This window comes from Oryza brachyantha, chromosome 3, assembly GCF_000231095.2.
Source record: "Oryza brachyantha chromosome 3, ObraRS2, whole genome shotgun sequence".
NCBI lineage: Eukaryota > Viridiplantae > Streptophyta > Magnoliopsida > Poales > Poaceae > Oryza > Oryza brachyantha.
The window spans coordinates 3,500,291-3,520,879 of record NC_023165.2 but is presented as its reverse complement, the minus strand read 5'-3'; the positions used below and the strand labels follow the sequence as shown (position 1 = coordinate 3,520,879).

The 20,589-nt window shown below is 42.3% G+C and overlaps 4 protein-coding genes across 4 annotated transcripts; 3 read left to right on the top strand and 1 right to left on the bottom strand.

Annotated features, from left to right (window-relative positions):
* The first annotated feature begins 506 nt into the window (after window positions 1-506).
* Window positions 507-3,146, top strand: LOC102709255 (proteasome subunit alpha type-6). Its single transcript, XM_006649436.3, has 9 exons — window positions 507-675; window positions 798-892; window positions 1,040-1,121; window positions 1,893-1,989; window positions 2,088-2,146; window positions 2,275-2,357; window positions 2,520-2,615; window positions 2,705-2,764; window positions 2,856-3,146. The coding sequence occupies exons 1-9, from the start codon at window positions 600-602 to the stop codon at window positions 2,946-2,948; spliced, it is 741 nt and encodes a 246-aa protein (XP_006649499.1). The 5' UTR covers window positions 507-599; the 3' UTR covers window positions 2,949-3,146.
* A 532-nt stretch (window positions 3,147-3,678) lies between these two features.
* LOC102708973 (polyadenylate-binding protein-interacting protein 7-like) lies at window positions 3,679-9,839 on the bottom strand. The gene is made up of 7 exons (XM_015835238.1): window positions 9,804-9,839; window positions 7,366-8,011; window positions 7,206-7,291; window positions 5,330-5,720; window positions 5,140-5,210; window positions 4,632-4,753; window positions 3,679-4,066 (listed from the first exon to the last, which is right to left on the bottom strand). The coding sequence occupies exons 2-7, from the start codon at window positions 7,961-7,963 to the stop codon at window positions 3,790-3,792; spliced, it is 1,545 nt and encodes a 514-aa protein (XP_015690724.1). The 5' UTR covers window positions 7,964-8,011; window positions 9,804-9,839; the 3' UTR covers window positions 3,679-3,789.
* A 2,972-nt stretch (window positions 9,840-12,811) lies between these two features.
* On the top strand, window positions 12,812-13,799 carry LOC121053887. The gene has a single exon (XM_040522304.1). It carries the CDS (start codon window positions 13,101-13,103, stop codon window positions 13,509-13,511), a length of 411 nt encoding a protein of 136 aa, XP_040378238.1. The 5' UTR covers window positions 12,812-13,100; the 3' UTR covers window positions 13,512-13,799.
* A 3,893-nt stretch (window positions 13,800-17,692) lies between these two features.
* Window positions 17,693-19,808, top strand: LOC102704230 (cation/calcium exchanger 4-like). The gene has a single exon (XM_015834762.2). It carries the CDS (start codon window positions 17,775-17,777, stop codon window positions 19,701-19,703), a length of 1,929 nt encoding a protein of 642 aa, XP_015690248.2. The 5' UTR covers window positions 17,693-17,774; the 3' UTR covers window positions 19,704-19,808.
* Window positions 19,809-20,589: the final 781 nt, after the last annotated feature.

The window sequence follows — 20,589 nt, the reverse complement described above, 5'->3', positions numbered from 1 at the left end:
AGAGAATTGCAAAACACAGAAAAAAGGAACGACCGTTTGATTGGATCATAGGAAAAACATAGGAATTTGAGGAGAGATAAAGACTCAAAGGATTTTTTTCATGAGATTTTACCTCTTGTTAAATTTCCTCCAAAACTTGTATGTTTGTAATTTTCCCTTGATTCAAAGGGCTTTATAGGAAAAATTACTGTAGGAATGAAATCTTCTAAAATTCCTATAAATTCTCTTTAATCAAAACAGGCCTTATATTATGGTACAAAATTAAAATAATACTTATGATAATATAAAGTTTGAATCATACCATTGTTTATATTTTAGAGCGGCGGGGTAAAGAGCAGACTACGATAGCCCGAGGTGGCATTGCAGGATCCGACGGCCAGGAAGCGATCAACACGGTTCATCTTGCATAGCCCGAGTCGGACGACCCCTAGAACACGGTTCGACCGAACCGGACTGGCCGACCGGAACTTCTTCTTGCGAAACAAGAAGCCGCCGCGGCCGGTCCGTGGGATTACTCCCCAAGCGCGCACAACCTCGCCGAATTCGCAAAACGAACCAACACTCCCGGCGGCGGCGGCGGCAAGAAGAATCCGGCGACGATGAGCCGCGGCACGGGCGCGGGGTACGACCGCCACATCACCATCTTCTCCCCCGAGGGCCGCCTCTACCAAGTCGGTGCGTGCGCTCCCCCCCCCCCCCTCGCTTCCTTCGCCTAAAACCCTAGCCTCGTCGTCGCCCGGTTAGATCTGCTTCTGTGGGGTGTGCGGGGGAGGCTGATCCGGGCGTGGTTTCTGCAGAGTACGCGTTCAAGGCGGTCAAGTCGGCGGGGGTGACGTCGATCGGCGTCCGCGGCAAGGACTCCGTCTGCGTCGTCACGCAGAAGAAAGTGCCGGTGAGTTCTTCGATCCGGGGATGCAGCGCCGCGTGGTGCCGTAAAGATCGCGACTTTTTGTGGCCCGATTAGCTGCTTGTTTATACAGTGGTACAAACCAGGAGACTGATTTTATCTTACTCGTGATGCGGTTCTGCTCGTTCGTAGGATAAGCTGCTGGACCAGACTAGCGTCACGCACTTGTTCCCGATCACCAAGTACGTCGGTCTGCTCGCCACTGGCCTCACAGGTTTGGCTGCTATGCCTACTGATATGCTGAGATGCATGGTATTAGCTTTACATGGTGGAATGATGAAAATAGGAGATTTTTGCCTTTTGTGTGTTAGGTTTACAGACTTAGTTACTCCAGATATTAAATTTTGAGACAGATGCAGTGGAAGTAGACCACCCACGACAATGACCTATAGTACTGCTGGTTAATTTTAAGTATGATGGTAGAGCTTTAGGGGATGTGATTGCCTGGTTTAGTTTCATGCTGTTCAACATCTACTTATCTAGGATACTTTGCTTCTATCGAAGTGATTTATGGAATCTGGGCGCTTTTATGTTTCATGATTCAGAGTTCTTTTATTACATTTTTAACATATACCAAGACACAATTTCTCTTAATTTCTCATGCATAAAGCACTGGGTCTTGCATTCAATTCTCTTTGCTCAAAATGTGATAAGGCACTAGATGGTATATCAATATGTCAACTCTGCCCTACTCTTAGAAGAATGATAGAAGTAGCTGTCATTCTTTTGTTTTCAAAGGGGTCCCTTTTCATTTGGGGAACAGCAAAACACCTCAATTGGGGTACCATCAAGTGAATGCACCATCTTGAATTATTGAACATTTGACATCAGTTATGGTGCTTACGTCCTAGTTGTTTGTACCATTAGGTATCACATATAATATTTTCTCAGTGATGATTTAGGCTTATAGCTGTTGTATTTCCCTATTTATTTTATTCCTGAATGCCTTCATTATTCATTGATCATTAACATATATTATTTTCAGCGGATGCACGGTCCTTAGTCTACCAAGCGAGGAATGAAGCAGCTGAATTTCGTTTCAAATGGGGCTATGAGATGCCTGTAGATGTATTAGCAAAATGGTATTGTGCCTCATTCTTATTTAAGTTCACAATATAATCTTTTGTTCATTTCATAAACAAAGTTGGCTATAACGTTATTTCTCTGGTTTATGCTTCAGGATAGCAGACAAGGCACAAGTATACACGCAGCATGCCTACATGAGGCCCCTTGGAGTAGGTTTGTATCATCATATAACATAACCTATTATTCCATTAGCTTCCGTTCTATTTCTTATTTGTGTTAAACCTATCAGCTCAAAACATTATTTGCCCTCCATATTCATTTCCTTTGCTTACATTCCACAGTTGCTATGGTCTTGGGCTATGACGAAGAGAAAAATGCGCAACTTTTTAAGTGTGACCCAGCAGGTCACTTCTTTGGACACAAGGTAAAATATGCAAGAATTTAATATGCTACATTATACTATCTTCCATTTTTTCCCCCTTCATTATTTAATTCTTCACTATGTATCAGTTGAATGTTTGCTTCTCTGTTTTCTGTTGGACAACAAGAAGCATGTTTTCTTTAACACGTGGTATTTTATTTTCAGGCAACTAGCGCCGGGCTGAAGGAGCAGGAAGCAATAAATTTTCTGGAGAAGAAAATGAAGGATGATCCACAGTTCTCCTACGATGAAACTGTCCAGGTAAACATTGCAATGTCTTGTTCTAGTCATTTACTTTTATTTGTACTGTCTGGAAATTTCTCTTGCTAACTTTTATCCTATTTTGTCAGATTGCAATTTCTGCATTGCAATCCGTTCTTCAGGAAGATTTCAAGGCCACCGAGATTGAGGTATAGTGTTATACTTCATAAGTCTTTCCTGAAAGTCTTTGAATTCTGCTCCGCAGTTGTGTTTAATGACCAATAAACTGTCGCTTGACAGGTTGGTGTTGTGAGGAAAGAAGATCGTGTTTTCAGAGCACTCACGACAGAGGAGATCGATCAGCACCTAACAGCCATCAGTGAGCGCGACTGAGCTACAATGAAGTTGGACATGTCACTGCTTCACGCTGCGTTGTAGTCCTTCGGCAGTGTCATTTTATTTATGGTCACCAAAGAAACATCAGTGAATCATTTCATGTATAACACTAAAAAACAAGCATCAGCTCGCCATGTACTGTTGAACCATCTTCTTTCCTTGTGGTTGAATTTAATTTTCAACAAATTACTTGTATGTTGCTGTCAGTTCTCCAGTTTGCGGTATTTACTTGTTGCTGTCTTGAGCTCTTTCGCCATTTTGCCCTTTGTATTGTGCCCGTACGAAAGTTGTTATTGCAAAAAGATTCATAAAACTGGTGGAGCTGTGCTATGCGCAGTTGAAAAAAAAAAATCTTGCAAACGAAGTTCAGAACCATTTTGATTTTAAGCAAAAATTCAATCTCCTCGTACTGACAGATTTGCACGCAAATCTGCTCCTTGGAGGATGGCATACGTGTTAGATTCCCACGCAAATTCTAAGAGAACTTGAGAGATTTGAGATCCTCTGCAGTTGATTGTGAAGAATCTTGTCACTGACATGTGAGCACAGCAACCCTCGGGCCCATATGTTAGTGACAACTGCACCTTGCAATCGACTGCAGGATCCCGTTCCAACTTGAGATGGCACAGTGAAAGAACATATCGCCTAATTCCGCAAATTTTACAAAGTTTTTGCTGCAAAAAAAAGCCTGCTATACGGATATTACAACAACTATTGTAAATTTCTATTCTGCTACTTCTCATCTCTGACATATACAATAGTACAGGGGGTCATTCTTTTTCTGTTCCTCCTCTTTTTTTTTTCTTTCATCTCATCGTGCACACAAACATCTGTTACTTCACTGTAACAGCACACGGAAGAGGCCCGGCTGTGCCTGCGTATACTGAAGGCCGTGCTCCAGGAGGTACTGCTCGACGGCGGCGGTCAGCCTCGCCGGAGTACGGGTGCTTGAGATTATGATCACCTGGAGACGGCGGCCTGTGGATCGCGCAATCTTCCGCCGGTTGTTGAGCTCATAGTTCAGGACGTGTATCGCCTCGCTTACATGAAGACCGCACAGGTCAATCGGGGTGTTTTGCTCCTGAACCAGTCCTTGAAATTCTGGCACTTGAAATCTGGTCAAGCCATGGAGCGGATTAATTTCATGTGGTAATAAACAAAACAACAGCATCTTAAACATAGATCATGCTGTAGGACGTAATACAAGTCATGGTGTCCATGCTCGCAAACTTCACCAATACAATATCTCTGATCAGCATAATTTATCAAGTAATATTTGCTTGGAATGCAAATCAGCGTTACCGGTTCAAAAGGAAATAGTTATATTGCACAAGTACTGCAAAAGTCTGACTGGTTATTGTTGAATTCAGAACTTCTTAATAACTTGAATTCATGCTACCGTTATGACATTATCTTGGTAGTTCTTCATGTCCTAACGTGATTCAAAATGCCAAATAATAATAAAAGTTCTGGACAAGGGTGAAATGCATGGAAAAGGTGTGCTCACCAACCAGCAAGTCTATGCATTGTTTTAAATTTTCTCATTGAAAAGGATTCACAATTGGAATCAGAATGGTTTATATGTGCAGACGTGTTCACGATGCAGATGATACCATCATAAGAATGTACATAAACAACAACTCTATTAATAGGTGATAATGACAGAGATTAGGGTATAACCTTTGGCGAAATATTGTTTCTCTAGCCTTCTCCTGAGCTAATCTGCTTTGCATATTGTACAGCTCCTTGATGTTTAGTCCCTTTGCTAAAGGATTGCCACCAGTTAGAAAAGCTTGCCTATCCTGTTAAAATTTTGAGTGGATAGCAGCAAACAGTGAGCGAATAAAATAAAAAAGGTCAAGGAAAAAAGTTGTTACTTTAATTCAAGATATTTTTATGATGCATAATAGTTTGACTGCTATACATGACAAAACCATAACATCTAGCATTCATGTACTGTCATGAAAAAAACACTCATAACAATTACACAATTTTAGTGCTTATCTTGAAATGAGAAATAGAGCTAAATGCTGAAATTCTCATTTGATGATTAATAATATCATCGAAAGTTTACGATGCCCGCTCCCATTAGCATAGAATCTGTCAATATTTATTGAACGACACACACAATAATTTGGCTTTAAAAAATGTACCAGCAATTTAGTATTGAAAAGTAGACCATATCAACCTGTTCCAGAAGCGCATGCCGCAGACTTGCAAAATCATGAACTTCATCCTTTGATTCCAAAAACATGTTTGCTGTCATCAGAAATAAGTTCAACCATAAGGCAAATAGGCATGTATGATGTGATAGGTCCATGTAAAAACATGCATTATCCCCACCAAAAAAAACATGCATTATAATTCAACAATACTACCCGCAGCATCAGTTTCAAGCCAAGCAGGTCCTGTTTGAACTCCAGCTACATTTTGCAGTGTGTTGTTTGACACCATGTCATGATTGCCATTGAATGAGCTAGCCATCAACTGAGAGCCTCTGCTTGAACCAAGGCCAGAAACAGGCAAATTAGTTGTACTGAACCTCCCCCTAGGAGCATCCAGAGAAATATGTTCCCGACCAGCTGAAGGTGAAAGTATATCATCTGCGATTACAGCTGAATGGGATCTATAGTTATTGTTTGCCAGACCAAAAGCTTCTTTGTTATAGTTCATAAGACCATTTTGGCCATATGATGCTGGTGATGGTGGACTTGAATGTCCAAATGACAGTGACCTCAGATTCTGATTGAGTCGTCCATCAACTTTATTCTGCTATTGAACATATGATAACATTAAAACAAATGCTTGAAGCAGACATCATGCATGTAATTATATCTTGGGCATTCCCATCAAGCATGGCCAGAAAGGAAGAAAATCATAAACAGACACATGACCAAGACATGGTATTTTCAAGCAAAGAACTTATAATGGAAAAGTAGCGGGTTACACTAAGAGATTAATCTGATCCAGAATGAATGAGAAGTACTTCCTAAGGTATACACTATGCCAACTTCAACATGGTATCTAAAACAGAGAACCAACAGTGTGATTGTTGTTATATCAGTGTACGATGGGCTCAAGAAATAATCATACTGGCTCACCATACTCATTTACTGATAGAAGCTCTCCTTTTCATTTTTTTCTTTTTTTTCCTCGAATACGCAGGCTCCTAATTCGTATACTGTAGTACGAAGAAGCAAATGATATTTTGAGAACATAATGTCATTTCATTTGGGAGTATCGTATGCCAGCTTCCAGTAGAATTATGTTTAGCACAGACAGTTAAGCAACTTAAGCTGCCTAAGAACAATATAATTCCCTAATCATTTTTCCTTGATTGACTTCAATTAGAAGAGAGAGCTAACAAATAGGTTGTAGATAAAAGAATCAGTGGGTTCAAAACTTCAAATAGTTTGCAGTCAGTAGGAGTCCACCAAGCTTTTCCTTATATTAACATCAGACTTAAAAAACCTATACTTCAAGGTTACAAAACCTCAAATATCTAATTCACAGTAAGCCTCTGACATACACATGAGGTCACTATTGCAAGCCACCAGTTCAAAGATCAAAGTGGACATGTGTTACTGATAAAGATAGAAAGGAAGCCCCAATCATACAGACCGGAAGCCAAAACAACTATGGTATATTCAGTATTGGCATATAGAAACTTCAGTTAATTGAAAAAATAGTGTTATCAATAGATCATCAAGTGGCAGTCTTATTATTTGGAGATCAGCACTTCCTCCGTTCCATATTCTAAGATGTTTTGGCTATGCCTAGATTCATCTATTGATCAATATATATTGTTTGTATAGATGTCTAGATTCGTAGCGTCCATATGAATCCAGGCAACGCGAGAAAGTCTTATACCGTGAAACAGAGGTAGTAGCATACTAGCACTGTAAATAACCTGACAATTACAAAACGTGATGATGATATATACTTGTATCAGTTCATTCAGTTGTATGAATTGGGTGACAGGAAACCTAGCATTCATTCAAAAAAGGACTATTGCCAAATGTTCAAGGTATTATTTTGGCAGATATCTTTGCCCAGGTTACTATTTGTCTAGAGTTGATGTGAAAACATATAGTAAAAGTAGTTTGATGGCCTTAGTATGAAGCATTTTGCATTTTAAAATTTTGCTGTGATATGTGAGAGATGTAGCTCAAATGTCCAAGCCCCAAGGCACAGTTGGAGAAAAAAAAAACTTTTGAAAGATTTAAAATTGACATGAATAGAAGAGAAACATACCTCCAGCTGATTCATGATATCCATAGTTGAGCTAAAGCTACGCCTGCTTCCGAAGTATGCATCAGTAAGGTTTTGCACTGGAGCTCCTGAAATTAAGAGTAAAGGTTAGGGTTCATACTACTACCTTCAGTAAATAAAACCCATGAAACCAACACTATACCAATGCTAGAATCTCCATTGTAATGGTTAGCATCCCTTCTGTTTGCATTGTATTGTCCACCACTTCTTACTGTCTTTACCCACGGAGCAGCAGTGGGACTCATAGTGCTTGCAGTTGGACTCATAATAGTTGCTCGTGACTGTTCTTCTACATATGTTGGGCTAGGGAACTCGATCTTTGCACGTGCGCTTAGTGTGTCCTGAATAAAAGGAGAAGCGTGGTGCTGCAAATTCGATGTCTGGTTTGGAGAAAATAGTGAAGCACCAATGCTATCATTTATTGACAAGCCAATGAGTGAAAGATTATCAGGTCCAGGCGTCTCATCTTGTCCCAGAACTTTGAAATCAGGGGTAATATCATCTGGGAGCTGTTCTTGCCAGTACCGATGTGCTTCTTCATCAGGGTTGCTTGGTATAACAGGCTCTTGTTGGTCTGCAATAGTGTCTTTGGAGGACCCTGATACAGAAATCCTGGATGTGTCTGATCTATTGGAAACATCATTGACAGATCTGAGGGATGAAGGTACAAATTCTTGTGCATTTGGATTTAACGAAGTGGTCCTGTTTATCAAACTTAATGTTCTCTCTTTGATGGACATATTGACGACGATCAGATGAAGCTCTTGTTGGAAAGATGCTTCCTGTTCCTATCATATAGATTTGTGCAAGGCGTTATTAGATCCTAGAAAGTAATTAAAAAATGCTGATAGTTTTGCTAGAAACAGAAAAGAAAAACCTAAAAACTACACTTATGTGGAACTCACTTATCCCCAAATGTCATTGAAGAAAACCAAGACCATAACATTTTTAAGTAGATTTTGCACAGAATCTATTGATTATGCCAAACTAGATGAATGGTCAATTGCATTCATGGCAAAATATAAAATCAAGGTTCTTATTTCATAGCTCAAGTCGATGAATGGTGAATTGATCAGACAAACTGGAATATCATATGATATGGAAGATAATCAAGGCAGAGATCCCTATCATTTCCCACGTGACTGAAGACGAAAAGGTTTTGAACATTTATATATGGCCATCGAGAGAAAGTGCAGAAGATTAGCACAATCATACTATCAATCCATCACAAGTTAAAGAAAATAGCTATAGAATATGCTGCAGGTCCGATTTAGCAAAAGGACTGCAAGAAAGAGAATTGAACATGTAAAAGTAAGACCCAAGTCACACAGGAATAAACTCTTTCCCATTTTTCTGCCAGCTAAAAATGGAGATAGAAACCTGCAAATTAATCTTTGAAGTTCACACATCAGTGCACAAATAATTTGACACACCAGAAGTGCAATTGAGAAGAAGCAACAACAAACTACAGTTGTCAAGCTGGCTATGTCTAACTATCCTTCGTTGCCCCAGATGTATCGAAGACAAAAATAAACTAAATGTCTGATGAGTTGATGCTTTCAGATGCAAACAGTAACAGAAATATAGCATTTTCTAATGGAAGATAAAAATTACGAGAAAAAAGCTTCTAATTGTAGCATTGTTGCATGGGGTATCCAATAAATGGAAAAAATACTGGTGACTTTAGAACAAAAGGAGCGCCCATGAATTTCCTCTTCGTTGTAAAGAGAACCACATTACCATAATCATCGTGCAGCAGCCAACAGACAATAGCTTAAAACTATTCTGGTCAACAGAACTGTTCGCACCCTACGTTAAATCAGAGGAATAGCTAAAAGCAGCGATCTTAACTGCTCTATAATCCAACGAAGGGATGACTACATCAAACTATCAATGCATCCAGCAGCATCTAGAACTAAATAAAAAGGACTTAACAAGGCATCATTTTTCACACAAAAGCCACAATCCAACGATGTCGAGCAAACTTTTACAGTGCCCCCGTAATGAAGTCACTCGAAAGTAGCACTAAGCAGTCAGCACATGTATTACTGAATTGATAAGACCGTGTTTATCCACAACTCCACAAGTAGAGGCAAGCACACGCGCCGAATCTAAAACACCACAGTAACCCAGTTTGATCCAACCAAAAAAAACACCTAAACCGATGCGCGAGCAGCATTGGACAGCTTGAAACCAACGAAATCGGCCGCAAAAACTAGCTAAATTCGGCCGCCAAAACTAGCTAAATTCGGCAGCTTTACCAATCAATTCAAAAAAAAAAAAACCACGCGCAGACCGAGCACAGGAAGCCCAATTCAACGTATCGACAATCATCTACAACGATCTAGACACATCGGTGCCCTCACCTCACGCGAGATCGAAACAAACCGGTGAAACAGACGACTCCCAACCCCCCCCACACGCACGACGCGCCTTCTAGAAGCTTCCACTCCCCCCCGCCACCTACCACTCCGGCGGCGCGGCGCGGCGCGCATCAGGGAAAATAAAAAAGAAGAACCGCGCAATTCTAGCCCCGGGCCGCGCGGTTCCAGAAGCTTCTGGAAGGATCGGGGATCTCACCTGCCTGCGCCCCCCTCCTCCTCCTCCCCCCAGTCCCAGAGCCTCCCCTCCTCCCCCTCCTCCTCCTCTCGCCGAGTTTTTTTTCTCCTCCTTCTTTTTCTTCGCGATTTTTTTAGCTCGCTCTCTCTATCACTCTTGTTCGCTGTGTTGACTCGTAGCCTTATATTATTCGTGGACGCGATAGGATCCCACGGGCCCCTCCGGACCGTCCGATCCGCACCCCGGCGCGCGCATCGGGGCCGTCCGTCCCCGCGTGGGAGTGTATGACAGGTGGGCCCACACGTGGGATGGCGACTCCTGTGGCGTGTTTGTTTGTCCCGTGAGGAGAAAAAAGCTGCGGGCCCACCTATCTATGTGCTGGGTGGGCCCCTCGGGTGTGGGGGGCTGTACGTCCACCGTGCGACTGATTCGCGGGGCCCGCGTGAGGTGGGCCCACGTGTCATGGTGGGGGTGCTGTACTTTGTGGTTGGGGTAGGGTTTGGGTTGGCGTCGCGCGCTGTTCGAGGTGAGGCGTGCGAGGTGGAGGGGAGGGAGGGGAGCGAATGGCGAATACTACCTTTGTGGCGAATGATTCTTTGGTTGCATGGGATTTTGTGGTCCTCGGTGCGTCTCTCTAGGTGAGGACAAACTAAAATCATTTTTTTCCTTCTAGCTTGCCTAAAAATAAATTTATTTTTAAGTAATTATTATATTATAGTTGGTAAAAGTAAAAAAATACATTAAAAATATATAAACTAAGAATAATTATATTAGGGTTTGATAAAGTGGAGGGTATTGTATTTTAATTTTTTTTTGTTTTTGATTGGTATGTTTGTGATGAGTAAAAAATAAAAGTTATTTTGGGACAAATGGAATATTTGTTTTCTGATGCAATTTCTAATCAGTGAGCCACACTTAATGAATAACTCAGCTCTTACACTTGCATTATCACAGTTTAACAGTAGGTAAATTCGCAGATTTGGGACATGTCTATGCGCAATTCGGTACTACTCCTAGCATTGTTTTGTTGAGAGGTCCAACTGAATTCTGAAGCTTGCTACTGTTTTGTCGAAAGGTGATTCTGAACCAGTGGCTCTGACTCTGAGCCATGCCGATATTTGCGTGGCAACTGGCAGATCAATCACTGCACATAGTCTGGCAGGATTACAGAGTTTTTTTTGTTGTTGTTGTAGAACAATTCAATCAGGGAGGGAATATGAAGCTCTGTAACATCTGATATTTTTGGTTCAAGATGGTTGTTGCTGCTGTACATGTCCTAAAGCCAGAAAAAAAGAGTCAGAGCTTTCCTGAACAGAAAGTGTCTCTGTCCGAAAAGGGTTTTCATTTCACAGTTCACATGCTTCAGGGTTACCAGAATTTTGTTTCTGAATCAGTTGTTTCTGCATGGCAGCCACCATAAATGAGAAATTGTTAGCAACCGATTCTGGAAAAACACATCTTTAATCAGATTAGCAGGTTGCTGCCAGTACAGAAGCAGTTAAGCTGACTTTGAAGCTCGTAGCACTTTGGAGTTTGGCCACCACACAGACACACGCACAAAAGTGATAGCGCAGTTCAGATTACCTGGCGAATTTGGATTGGATGCGCCGTAATCTGCACTTTTAGCGTCGCAGGCACCATGAAGCTACAAGTATCACGCGCATGAGATCAATCAAGTTTAGCAAGCTGTGTATGTACTTTCTGTACAGGAGTGCACTGTTTGGCAGTGCTGTCATCCGTTTGCCAGCTTGTAGGCACCATCACAGTAAAATTCAGAAGCATAATTCGATAGAATGGCGCATGATAATAATAATGCTGCAACTTTTGTGGGTGATGCAGCAATTATAAACCGTGTGATAATACGACATAGTGTAACAGTAATACCGCTGCTCGAAACACCATTGCAGCTGCTGCAGCCCACAATATTGAGCCTTTTCCGTTCCGGCCAGTAGCTAGTATTAGCGGAACGGGATCCTGTGTGGTATTACTGATTGGCACGTGGAATTGTGGATCCTATTTGTATATACAGCAAGATAGAGAAGTCGAGTAGTCCAACATTGATGAGAATACTTAGGGGTGGTGTTTGCATCCCTCCTCCTTTTTTTAGTCCATATTTTTTTAAGTACATATCACGTCAAATGTTTGATGCTAATAGAAGTATTAAATGTTATTAAAACTCACCTCATACTCTAAACTATTTCGCGAGACGAATATATTAAGCCCAATTAGTCCATGATTAACGAATGTGATGCTACATTAAACATTTCCTAATCATGAATTAATTATGTTTTAAAATTTGTCTAATAAAATAGTCTTTATTTATGTAATTAGTTTTGTTATCAGTCTATATTTAATACTACTAATTAGCGTCTAAACATCCGATGTGACAAGGGACTAAAAAAGTCACTGAATCCAAACAGTCCCTTACTCAGTCCCATATTACGACATATTTTACTCTTACATAAGTACTAAATCAATATTAATACATACTACCTTTGTTTCATGATATAAGATATTTGACTTTTTTGGTTGTGACATTTGACCATTCGTCTTATTCAAAATTTTAGTACAAATATAAAAAATTACAGGTCATGCTTAAATTCTTATGAGAATAAAGTATGTCACAAGTAAAATAAATGATATTTTCATAATTTTTCAAATAAGATAAATGGTCAAACGTCGTAAAAAAAAGTCAAACATTTTACATTATAAAATAGAGAAAGTATTTTTTTACATGTGTGTTTAGATTTATTAGTATTATTAAAATATCTTGTAATATGGACCAGAGGTAACACATATCTTATCTTACTTGACGGTTGTTTTACATGATGAGACCCAGATTAAAAGCCATAAGCTCACTTAAGATCGTGCGACTACTGCTACACGTCGACGTCACGGGCAGCTCACTGAGTCACTGCCAGCTCAGCAAAGCCAAAGTGTCAAGCTTACCGCATCAAACAAGGAACACCTAACCCAACTCACCCAGTGCAAATGCAAAATCCCACCTCAATGATTTGCTCGCGGGCCCCACCCCGCTCTCCCGCTCCCGCCATTGTCGCCCACACTTGCACGCCTCGCTCCTCCTCCTCCTCCTCCTCGTCCGCGTACAAAAAGACGCGCGCCTTCCACTACCAGCCGCTGCACCAACCGGGGCTCCCACCCCAGCGCACCTCACCTCCTCCATGGACGACCCACCTCTCCTCCTCCTCCTCGCCGCCGGCGAATAGCACCGCCTCTCTCTCCACCACCGGCCGGCGGTATCTGATTTCTCTGAAGTTGTTCTTGGGTGGGATCCTCGAGGTAGGATTGTTTTTAGAGATGGCGGCGGCGGCTGGGCAGGAGGTTGGCACGGTCGTCGCGGTGGCGGCGCCGGTGGAGGTGGAGTGGGCGGAGTGCGCGTGCTGCGGGCTGAGGGAGGAGTGCACGCCGACGTACGCCGAGGGCGTGCGGGCGCGGTACGGCGGGCGGTGGCTGTGCGGCCTGTGCGGCGAGGCGGTCGGGGAGGAGCTCTCCGCCGCCGGGGGCGCCGGGCGGTCGGTGCTGGTGGAGGGTCAGGTGGAGGCCGCGATCGCGAGGCACGCCGCCTTCTGCCGGGCGCTCGGCTGCAGGTCCCCCGCCGCGGCGGAGCGGCTCATCGCCGCGGTGCGGCGGCTTCTCCGCTCCGCCTCCGGCGATGGCGGCGGGAAGACGGAGAAGTCCGTGGTGGTGCTGGAGTTCCATGACGCCTGAGACGACGACAGATCGAAGATTTGCTCTTCCAGGCGCTAGCTAGGCCTAGCCTCTTCTCTTTCATTTCTTCACCTTAATTACTGCTTAATTTCCTAGCTTAATTACATTTAGCTTGCAATAATTACGTGCTCAATCTGTACGCAAATCCTGCAAGTTCTCCAGCTCTGTGTAACTGTGAAGGAATGGAAGAAAACATTCTGGAGGATAATGAGAGATTGAGAGCTAGGTGGAAGAATTCCATTTTCTCTGTTCATCCTGTTCAATACAATTTTGACAAATTTTTCTTTTTTTTTTTTGGCATCTATGTGTTATCCCTGCCATGAAAAGAACTTTAGGAGATGAAATATTCTGCTCATTTCGGCTAAGATAGGAAGCATACAAGACCTGAGCACATTTCTTGGTTTAGTTTGGACTTTGAGATATAATTTGTTTGGACTCTGTCAAATTCAGCATAATGTGACTCACAAGAATGCTGCTCTAGCTGGAGCATCTTAACACTAGCTATATATTCTCACCTTTTATGAACTTTTACGCTGTATGTTGCATATTTTTCACATCACATCGCACGAGTAGAACATTTCCATAATCATAAAGTTAGGTGCATGGTTGTATGTCTTACGTTTTATTTCATACAAGAATATCGTAGTGCAACGATTCAACCTGCAGGTATTGCCTCTGTTTTAAAATATGAGTATTTTTAGTTTGTTTAGCAAGACTAAGGAGATATCAAAAGATTCATTTTAGTCACTTTTGTGGTTAATTTTTAAATTTTGAATTGATTAGATTTTCTTTCTAAGCATCTAATTGGTCCTAGAGTCATAAGAATTACAACATAAAATTTAAATTCTAGAAATGTTTTTTTAAAGGGATGGAGTATTTGAGTAGTGAAGCAAGCAAAGGCCAATGTCAAACCAACCTGAAATTTGAGGCAAGTGACATAATACAGAAATATATCCAACACTAGTGATTCAATTTCAAGCAAGGTTTGCCCTTATCTGTTGGCCTGCAGGGGAAACCGGCCATGTTCCTCACCATTTCTTCAGCCATAATTCAGAAAGAGTTCAAACGAGCAAAAGTCAACTTTTGCTCCAGATCAAAAATGAACTCTAGATTGATCCCCTTTTATTATAAAAACATAAGGATCAAGCTTGCAAATTAAGGATTGGAAACACCGTTCAATAATTGCAGCTTGGGAATCTTTAAGGGCGTCTGATGTTGATTCCAGGGTCTCTGATTGGCTGGAACAGATGGCAAAATCTTCCAAGGTTTGGTGTGGTTGGATGGATGGAGTGATAATCTAGCCCTGTTCGTGATGCTAATCTTCACATGCTCCAAAATTAACCTAAAAAATTTAACCATCCGTAATCCACCATGGTCTCTTTTCTCTCACCATAACCTTTTTTTCGTCACAGCCGACATGAGGAACCAAATTCTGTGATTTTAGTGAGGGTTTGGGGTGTTTGTATTGGTCTCATAATCAAACGAGTCACTATCAGATGCACATGCGTTACTGTTGAGCGAGTGTTGATGAACTGTCGGTTATGAATAATGTGATGCACTAGTTCTCTGTTTAATCGGCATGTAGCTCTACAATTTGCGACTCATTAAGTCCATAAAAATCTGAAAACAGTTCAACCAAAGTAATCTGCATAAATCCACCGTAATTAATTCAGAACAAGTGTTATCGCATCTTTTCGCTTTTACTCATACTTATAAGCTAAAATTTAAATTTTCAACCTTAAAAATAGAGTTGATCTTGAGTTTTTTTTTAACTTTTAAAACATTAAGAACATATATAAAAATTTTATTTATAATTTTTTTCGTTTGTAAATATAACTTTAACCATCACCCGTGCGATGATTTAACGAAGACTCGCCGCAGTACTGTCAGATCGAATCTTCTCCTCACCACATAATCATAGCTTCTTTGTCTAGCACTACACAAGTGTACTTGGTGGAGTTCATGATCTGGCCGCCCGCCATTACGCACTAATTATTTTCCTCCAGCTTTTAATCCAGCCTCGAATTTAAAAACGCCATTTCCCGTACATGTTTTTTTGCTCTTGGCCGGATAATTTAAGCGCCAGTTCCATCAGGAAGCTGGACCACGCTGGATTAAAGCCAAATTTTCGTGTAGCTATCGATCGATCCTATCATGCCCAGATTCCTCCCTGCTCAAGCGCATAGTGTTCCTGGCATATTCGATTTGTGCTTCTCATGATGGATCTCCTCACCTTTGATGGCCTTTGTAACCTAAATTATGCGTGGAAGCGTGAGCTAATGCGTCGGCCGCGTTGGACACTTTGGCAAATTATCTGCTGTTAACTTTGTGTTCACCACGTCTTTTCACTTTTACTTATGTTTATAAGCCAAATTTTAAATTTTAACTTTAAATTTGGAGTTGATTTTAATATTTTTTCACCGAAGTTTATTTTTCAGCCTTGGCTTTTAGATCGCTAAGAATATATATATATATATATAATTTTTATTCATAAATTATTTTTTGTTTGTAAATATGTCAAAAAGCCAAACAACCTTCCATTGATTATTGGTCAATAGTCACGGATGTGCTGTGACATGGCATTAACCTTTTCTTTTTCTTTTTTGAGAGGTATGTTCCAAAACATCCCAGGATTAATTATATGCAGGAATCCAGTGGCTGATTGATGAGATGATCAGTGATCACAACTTCACAAGTGTTCTTTTCTTGCCAGGAAAACAAAGCAGCAAGCCTTGATGTTTATGCATCAGGTTGAGCTGCATTGATAGAGCTCATTGCAACTTGCTGCCTAATTGGATTTATGTGAACATGGACAACCACTGGGAGTTTAAGAATGACCTTGACTCCAAAAAAATATCTTTCATTGGCACCATGGGCAGTACCGCAGAATCTTCTAGAAGGTCCTACATGGCATGGCGAGCTGTCAGCACTCAGCAGGCTGCAGCTCTCCTGAGGTAGATAACTGGTTTGTCGTCGCAGTTTTTCTCCTTGCCTTGTTACTTCTAAATTGTGTGAATTATTATTTTTTTGAACAAAGTACTTTGGGTGAAAATGAAAATCAATCAAACATTACTCAATTCTACGACATAGCAGGTACCAACACCACACGGCACACGCGGTTGCACTTTCGGCCGAAATTTAGCAAGACTCAAGATTTACCACCAAGTCCTTGTACATGAGCAAGAGTTAGGACGATACACTTAGATGTGTTCATGTGGTATAAGGAAGGGGAGGGGGTTTGTAGAAACCTGGTTTAGAAATTATTTTAAGCTAGATTTTACCTATTTTACTATATAGACATCTCTTTCAATCTAAACTTAGACATTAGCGACAATATAAAGTTGGTTCAAAGCACTAAAAAGCGAGCGAGCTGTATCTCTGTATTTCATTCTAGATCCACCCCATGTGTGCACTATACTACAGTTGAGAGACCTGAATGAAACATACCACTCATAGGTCTAGTTCGTTTGTGCCCATTATTTGCCCAGATTCTCTCGTTTTTCGCACGCACACATCCAAACTATTAACCGATGTATTTTTTGCTAAAATTTTCTATACAAAAGATGCTTTAAAATTATATTAATCAATTTTTATTTTTTATAGTTAATAATTAATTAATGACGTATCAATCCACTGCAACTTTTTCTGTGTCGATTGCTAGCCCTAAGAGCAAGTATAATAGCAGGCTATAAACTGGCTATATGCTTATGAGGAAGAGAGAGTGGATGAGAGAGAGTGCAAGCATGCTGTTAGCTTGTAGCCAGCTTGAGCACAGGAACCAAGAAACTCTGTGAGAGTGATATGTGGGTCATTAATGATGAAGAGCTAACTAATATATGGATGGATGAACTAAAAGAAAACTATAAAAAAATCTCTTGTAGCCAGCATGTTGACTATATTATTAGTCTTGCTCTATAGCCGATAGTTAGTTGAGGAATCTAAAGTGCCTTTTCTTTTTTCCCCAAACAGTTAGGCCTATTGCTACCGCGCATGATCAGACCAATACGATTTGAGCCCAGCACATACGGCCCACTTAGATTCCTTCGCGCGGTCTCCTTCCTTCCTCGCGTTCGCGTCGTCGTCAACTCCGTCTCGCAATTCCCAAACCGCACCGCCCCACCCTCCCCTCCCCCTCCGCGCAAACCCTAACCCCGACGACCCGGATCCCCCCGAAACCCCTCGCCGTCCCCCCGAATTACTCGCCCCCACCCCCAAATTCGTCATGCCCGTCCCCGGAAACCCTAGCCACTGATCTCGCCGGAGATGATCCCGTCGGCGGGACGGCATCCTCGCCGGATTCGGCCCCTCGCCGCCGCCTCCCTGGTACTGTTCCTCTTCCTCCTGTACTACGGCCGCTCCGATAGGAGCTTGCCGCGGTCTCCACGGCTGCTGGGCTCCAATTCGCGCCCGGTGTTCCGTAGATTCCTCTTCGATGCCGATCCTATCAGCTCCGCGTCCAGAGGCGCGAACCTGTCGGAGGTCGCGAAGCAGAGCGGCGAGCCGCCGGAGGATCCCTCCGTGGCGTGCGCCGGGATAGCGCGGCACGAGGGGTTCGGTTCCCAGTGCGAGTTCCTCCGGGCGCACCCGCAGTGTAGCTCCGGCGGGTTCGTGGACTACTTGGGCTTCTTCTACTGCCGTTGCGAGAGGTTCAGGGCGCTCGGCTATGCGGTGCTTGGCGTGTGCCTGGCCGCTCTGTTCTATATGCTTGGGAACACGGCTGCGGACTACTTCTGCTGCAGCCTTGAGAAGATGTCCGCGCTGCTACGGCTCCCACCGACTGTTGCCGGAGTGACGTTGCTCCCCTTTGGAAATGGTGCACCTGATGTGTTTGCGAGTATTGCTGCGTTTATGGGGAGCGGCGCTGGGGATGTTGGGCTGAACAGTGTGTTGGGTGGAGCGGTCTTTGTGACGTGTGTTGTGGTGGGAGCTGTGTCATTGTGCGTGGCGGAGAAGAATGTGCAGATTGATAGAAGATGCTTTGTGAGGGATGTTGGTTTCTTTCTGATGACTCTAGTAGTGCTGTCAATTATTTTGATTGTTGGGAAGGTGACCGTTTGGGGAGCAATCATGTTTGTTTCGATTTATGTGGTTTATGCATTTGTGGTGGCTGCAAATGAGGTCTTGAGGAAGCATGCACGGAGGCTTAAGTTCGATGTGGTCACACCATTGCTGCCTGTGAGAGGGAGTATCTTCGCACAAGGAACAGAAGACGATGAGTCTGTGTACAGTTCACTTCTTGAGGAGGAATCAGATGGTGAGGTGGCTCGAATAAACACATCCCTACCTCAGTGGATGTGGGCTTCTCATGTGGCCATTTACTCAAATCATGGGATCAGAGGTGGTTCACCTGATAGTTCCAGGCCACTATGGGGTTGGAGTGATGAAGAAGTGGATAATACCTCAATCAGCTTCTCCAAGCTGTTTTTATTTTTGGAGCTCCCCTTGACAATACCAAGAAGGTTGACAATTCCAATAGTTGAGGAAGACCGGTGGTCAAAAGAATTTGCTGTTGCTAGTGCTGGCTTAGCGCCTGTTCTTCTGGCATTTCTTTGGAGCAGTCAGGATGGGGTATCCACCAAAGCTCTTATAGTAGCATATGTTATAGCTGGTATTTTGGGAATTGCACTTGCTTCTCTTGCTTTCATGTTCACTAGCCATGAACAACCTCCACGGAGATTTTTATTCCCATGGGTGTTGGGAGGGTTTGTGATGAGCATTATCTGGTTCTACATCATTGCCAATGAATTAGTTGCACTTTTGGTCGCTTTTGGTGTGATATTGGGGATTAATCCTTCAATTCTTGGGTTAACTGTGTTGGCATGGGGTAATTCGATGGGTGACTTAATGTCAAATGTTGCCTTGGCGATGAATGGAGGAGACGGTGTGCAGATCGCCATGTCTGGATGTTATGCAGGACCAATGTTCAATACACTTGCTGGATTGGGAATATCAATGCTGCTTGGAGCTTGGTCAACAGCACCCAATTCTTATGTGCTTCCTCAAGACCCCTCTCTCATTTACACAATGAGTTTCCTCATTGGTGGATTGATTTGGGCTCTTGTTATGCTGCCTCGAAGTGGCATGCAGCCTAACAAGATACTTGGAGTTGGTCTCATTGCTCTTTACTCAGTTTTTCTTTTTATTAGGGTGAGCAATGCCATGGGGATATTACCACTTCCTGGCTTGAGTTAGTTGCTCCTGTTGTAAAAATGAGATGCTGATCCACATAAAACTGCATGTTCATGTCTGTCATTTATACAAATGAAAATATAAAATGGAGTTACACGTTTTCTGTTCTTTTGTTCGGTGTTACAATGTGATTGTGCTGTTATGACACTTTTCCGACCTTCGTTGTGTATGAACAGTTTTGTTGAGTAACTATATTCTGTGCAGTACTAATTTTTTTAGTTTGCTCATTCTATAGACCTGGTACTTTTGTGCCTTTTAGTTTGTACTTGGGCTAATGTGAAGAAAACTAGCAACCCTGTATGTAGTGTGTCACCACATCATTTAGTGAAAATTGCTTCCGGAGTTCAAGTCTTCGAGGCAGTCGGAGTCTGATGATATATACTAGGCCGGAATTTAAGCTATTGTCAACGAGAGATGAGACGACTTCATTCTTGGCTTTCATCCCTACGCTTAAGAAAGATAAGGGATTGGATTTCATACCTTTTATTTAGAGCTCCGTCGTTCCGACTGGAAAATGTCACCTTCCACCATACGTAAACCAAACCTCTTTGCTTTCTGGCTTTTCCTTCCTAACAAGGAGGCGGGATTTTAAAGTTATTTTTTCCTTTTTGCTCTTTTTCTTTCTTTACATAGAGGTTCTTCTTCCTTAATATCAGTAGGCAGAGTTAAATCTGGCTTGGCACCTATTCCTACTTGACAGGGATTTTGGATTTTGGTCCTCTGAAGCAAACTTTGATCTCAGGCCGTTTCCTGAACATTTGTATCAATGTAAGCTTGTTCTCTGTTCTTACCAGCAGGTCTTACCACGTGTCACATTTTCACTGTAGAAGAAGACTGAAATGTGGCGATGCTCTGATGCCTTGAGATGTTCAGCAATTAAGCAGGCAAA

Excerpts from the sequence above, each read along its gene's own strand:
- LOC102709255 (XM_006649436.3), top strand. The coding sequence starts at position 600 with ATGAGCCGCGGCACGGGCGCGGGGTACGACCGCCACATCACCATCTTC. Across the intron at positions 676-797 it reads GGGCCGCCTCTACCAAGTCG|AGTACGCGTTCAAGGCGGTC; the intron begins GTGCGTGCGCTC and ends TGGTTTCTGCAG. Across the intron at positions 2,147-2,274 it reads CATGAGGCCCCTTGGAGTAG|TTGCTATGGTCTTGGGCTAT; the intron begins GTTTGTATCATC and ends TACATTCCACAG.
- LOC102708973 (XM_015835238.1), bottom strand. The coding sequence starts at position 7,963 with ATGTCCATCAAAGAGAGAACATTAAGTTTGATAAACAGGACCACTTCG. Across the intron at positions 7,292-7,365 it reads CAATGGAGATTCTAGCATTG|GAGCTCCAGTGCAAAACCTT; the intron begins GTATAGTGTTGG and ends TCTTAATTTCAG. Across the intron at positions 4,754-5,139 it reads GGCATGCGCTTCTGGAACAG|GATAGGCAAGCTTTTCTAAC; the intron begins GTTGATATGGTC and ends AAATTTTAACAG.
- LOC121053887 (XM_040522304.1), top strand. The coding sequence starts at position 13,101 with ATGGCGGCGGCGGCTGGGCAGGAGGTTGGCACGGTCGTCGCGGTGGCG.
- LOC102704230 (XM_015834762.2), top strand. The coding sequence starts at position 17,775 with ATGATCCCGTCGGCGGGACGGCATCCTCGCCGGATTCGGCCCCTCGCC.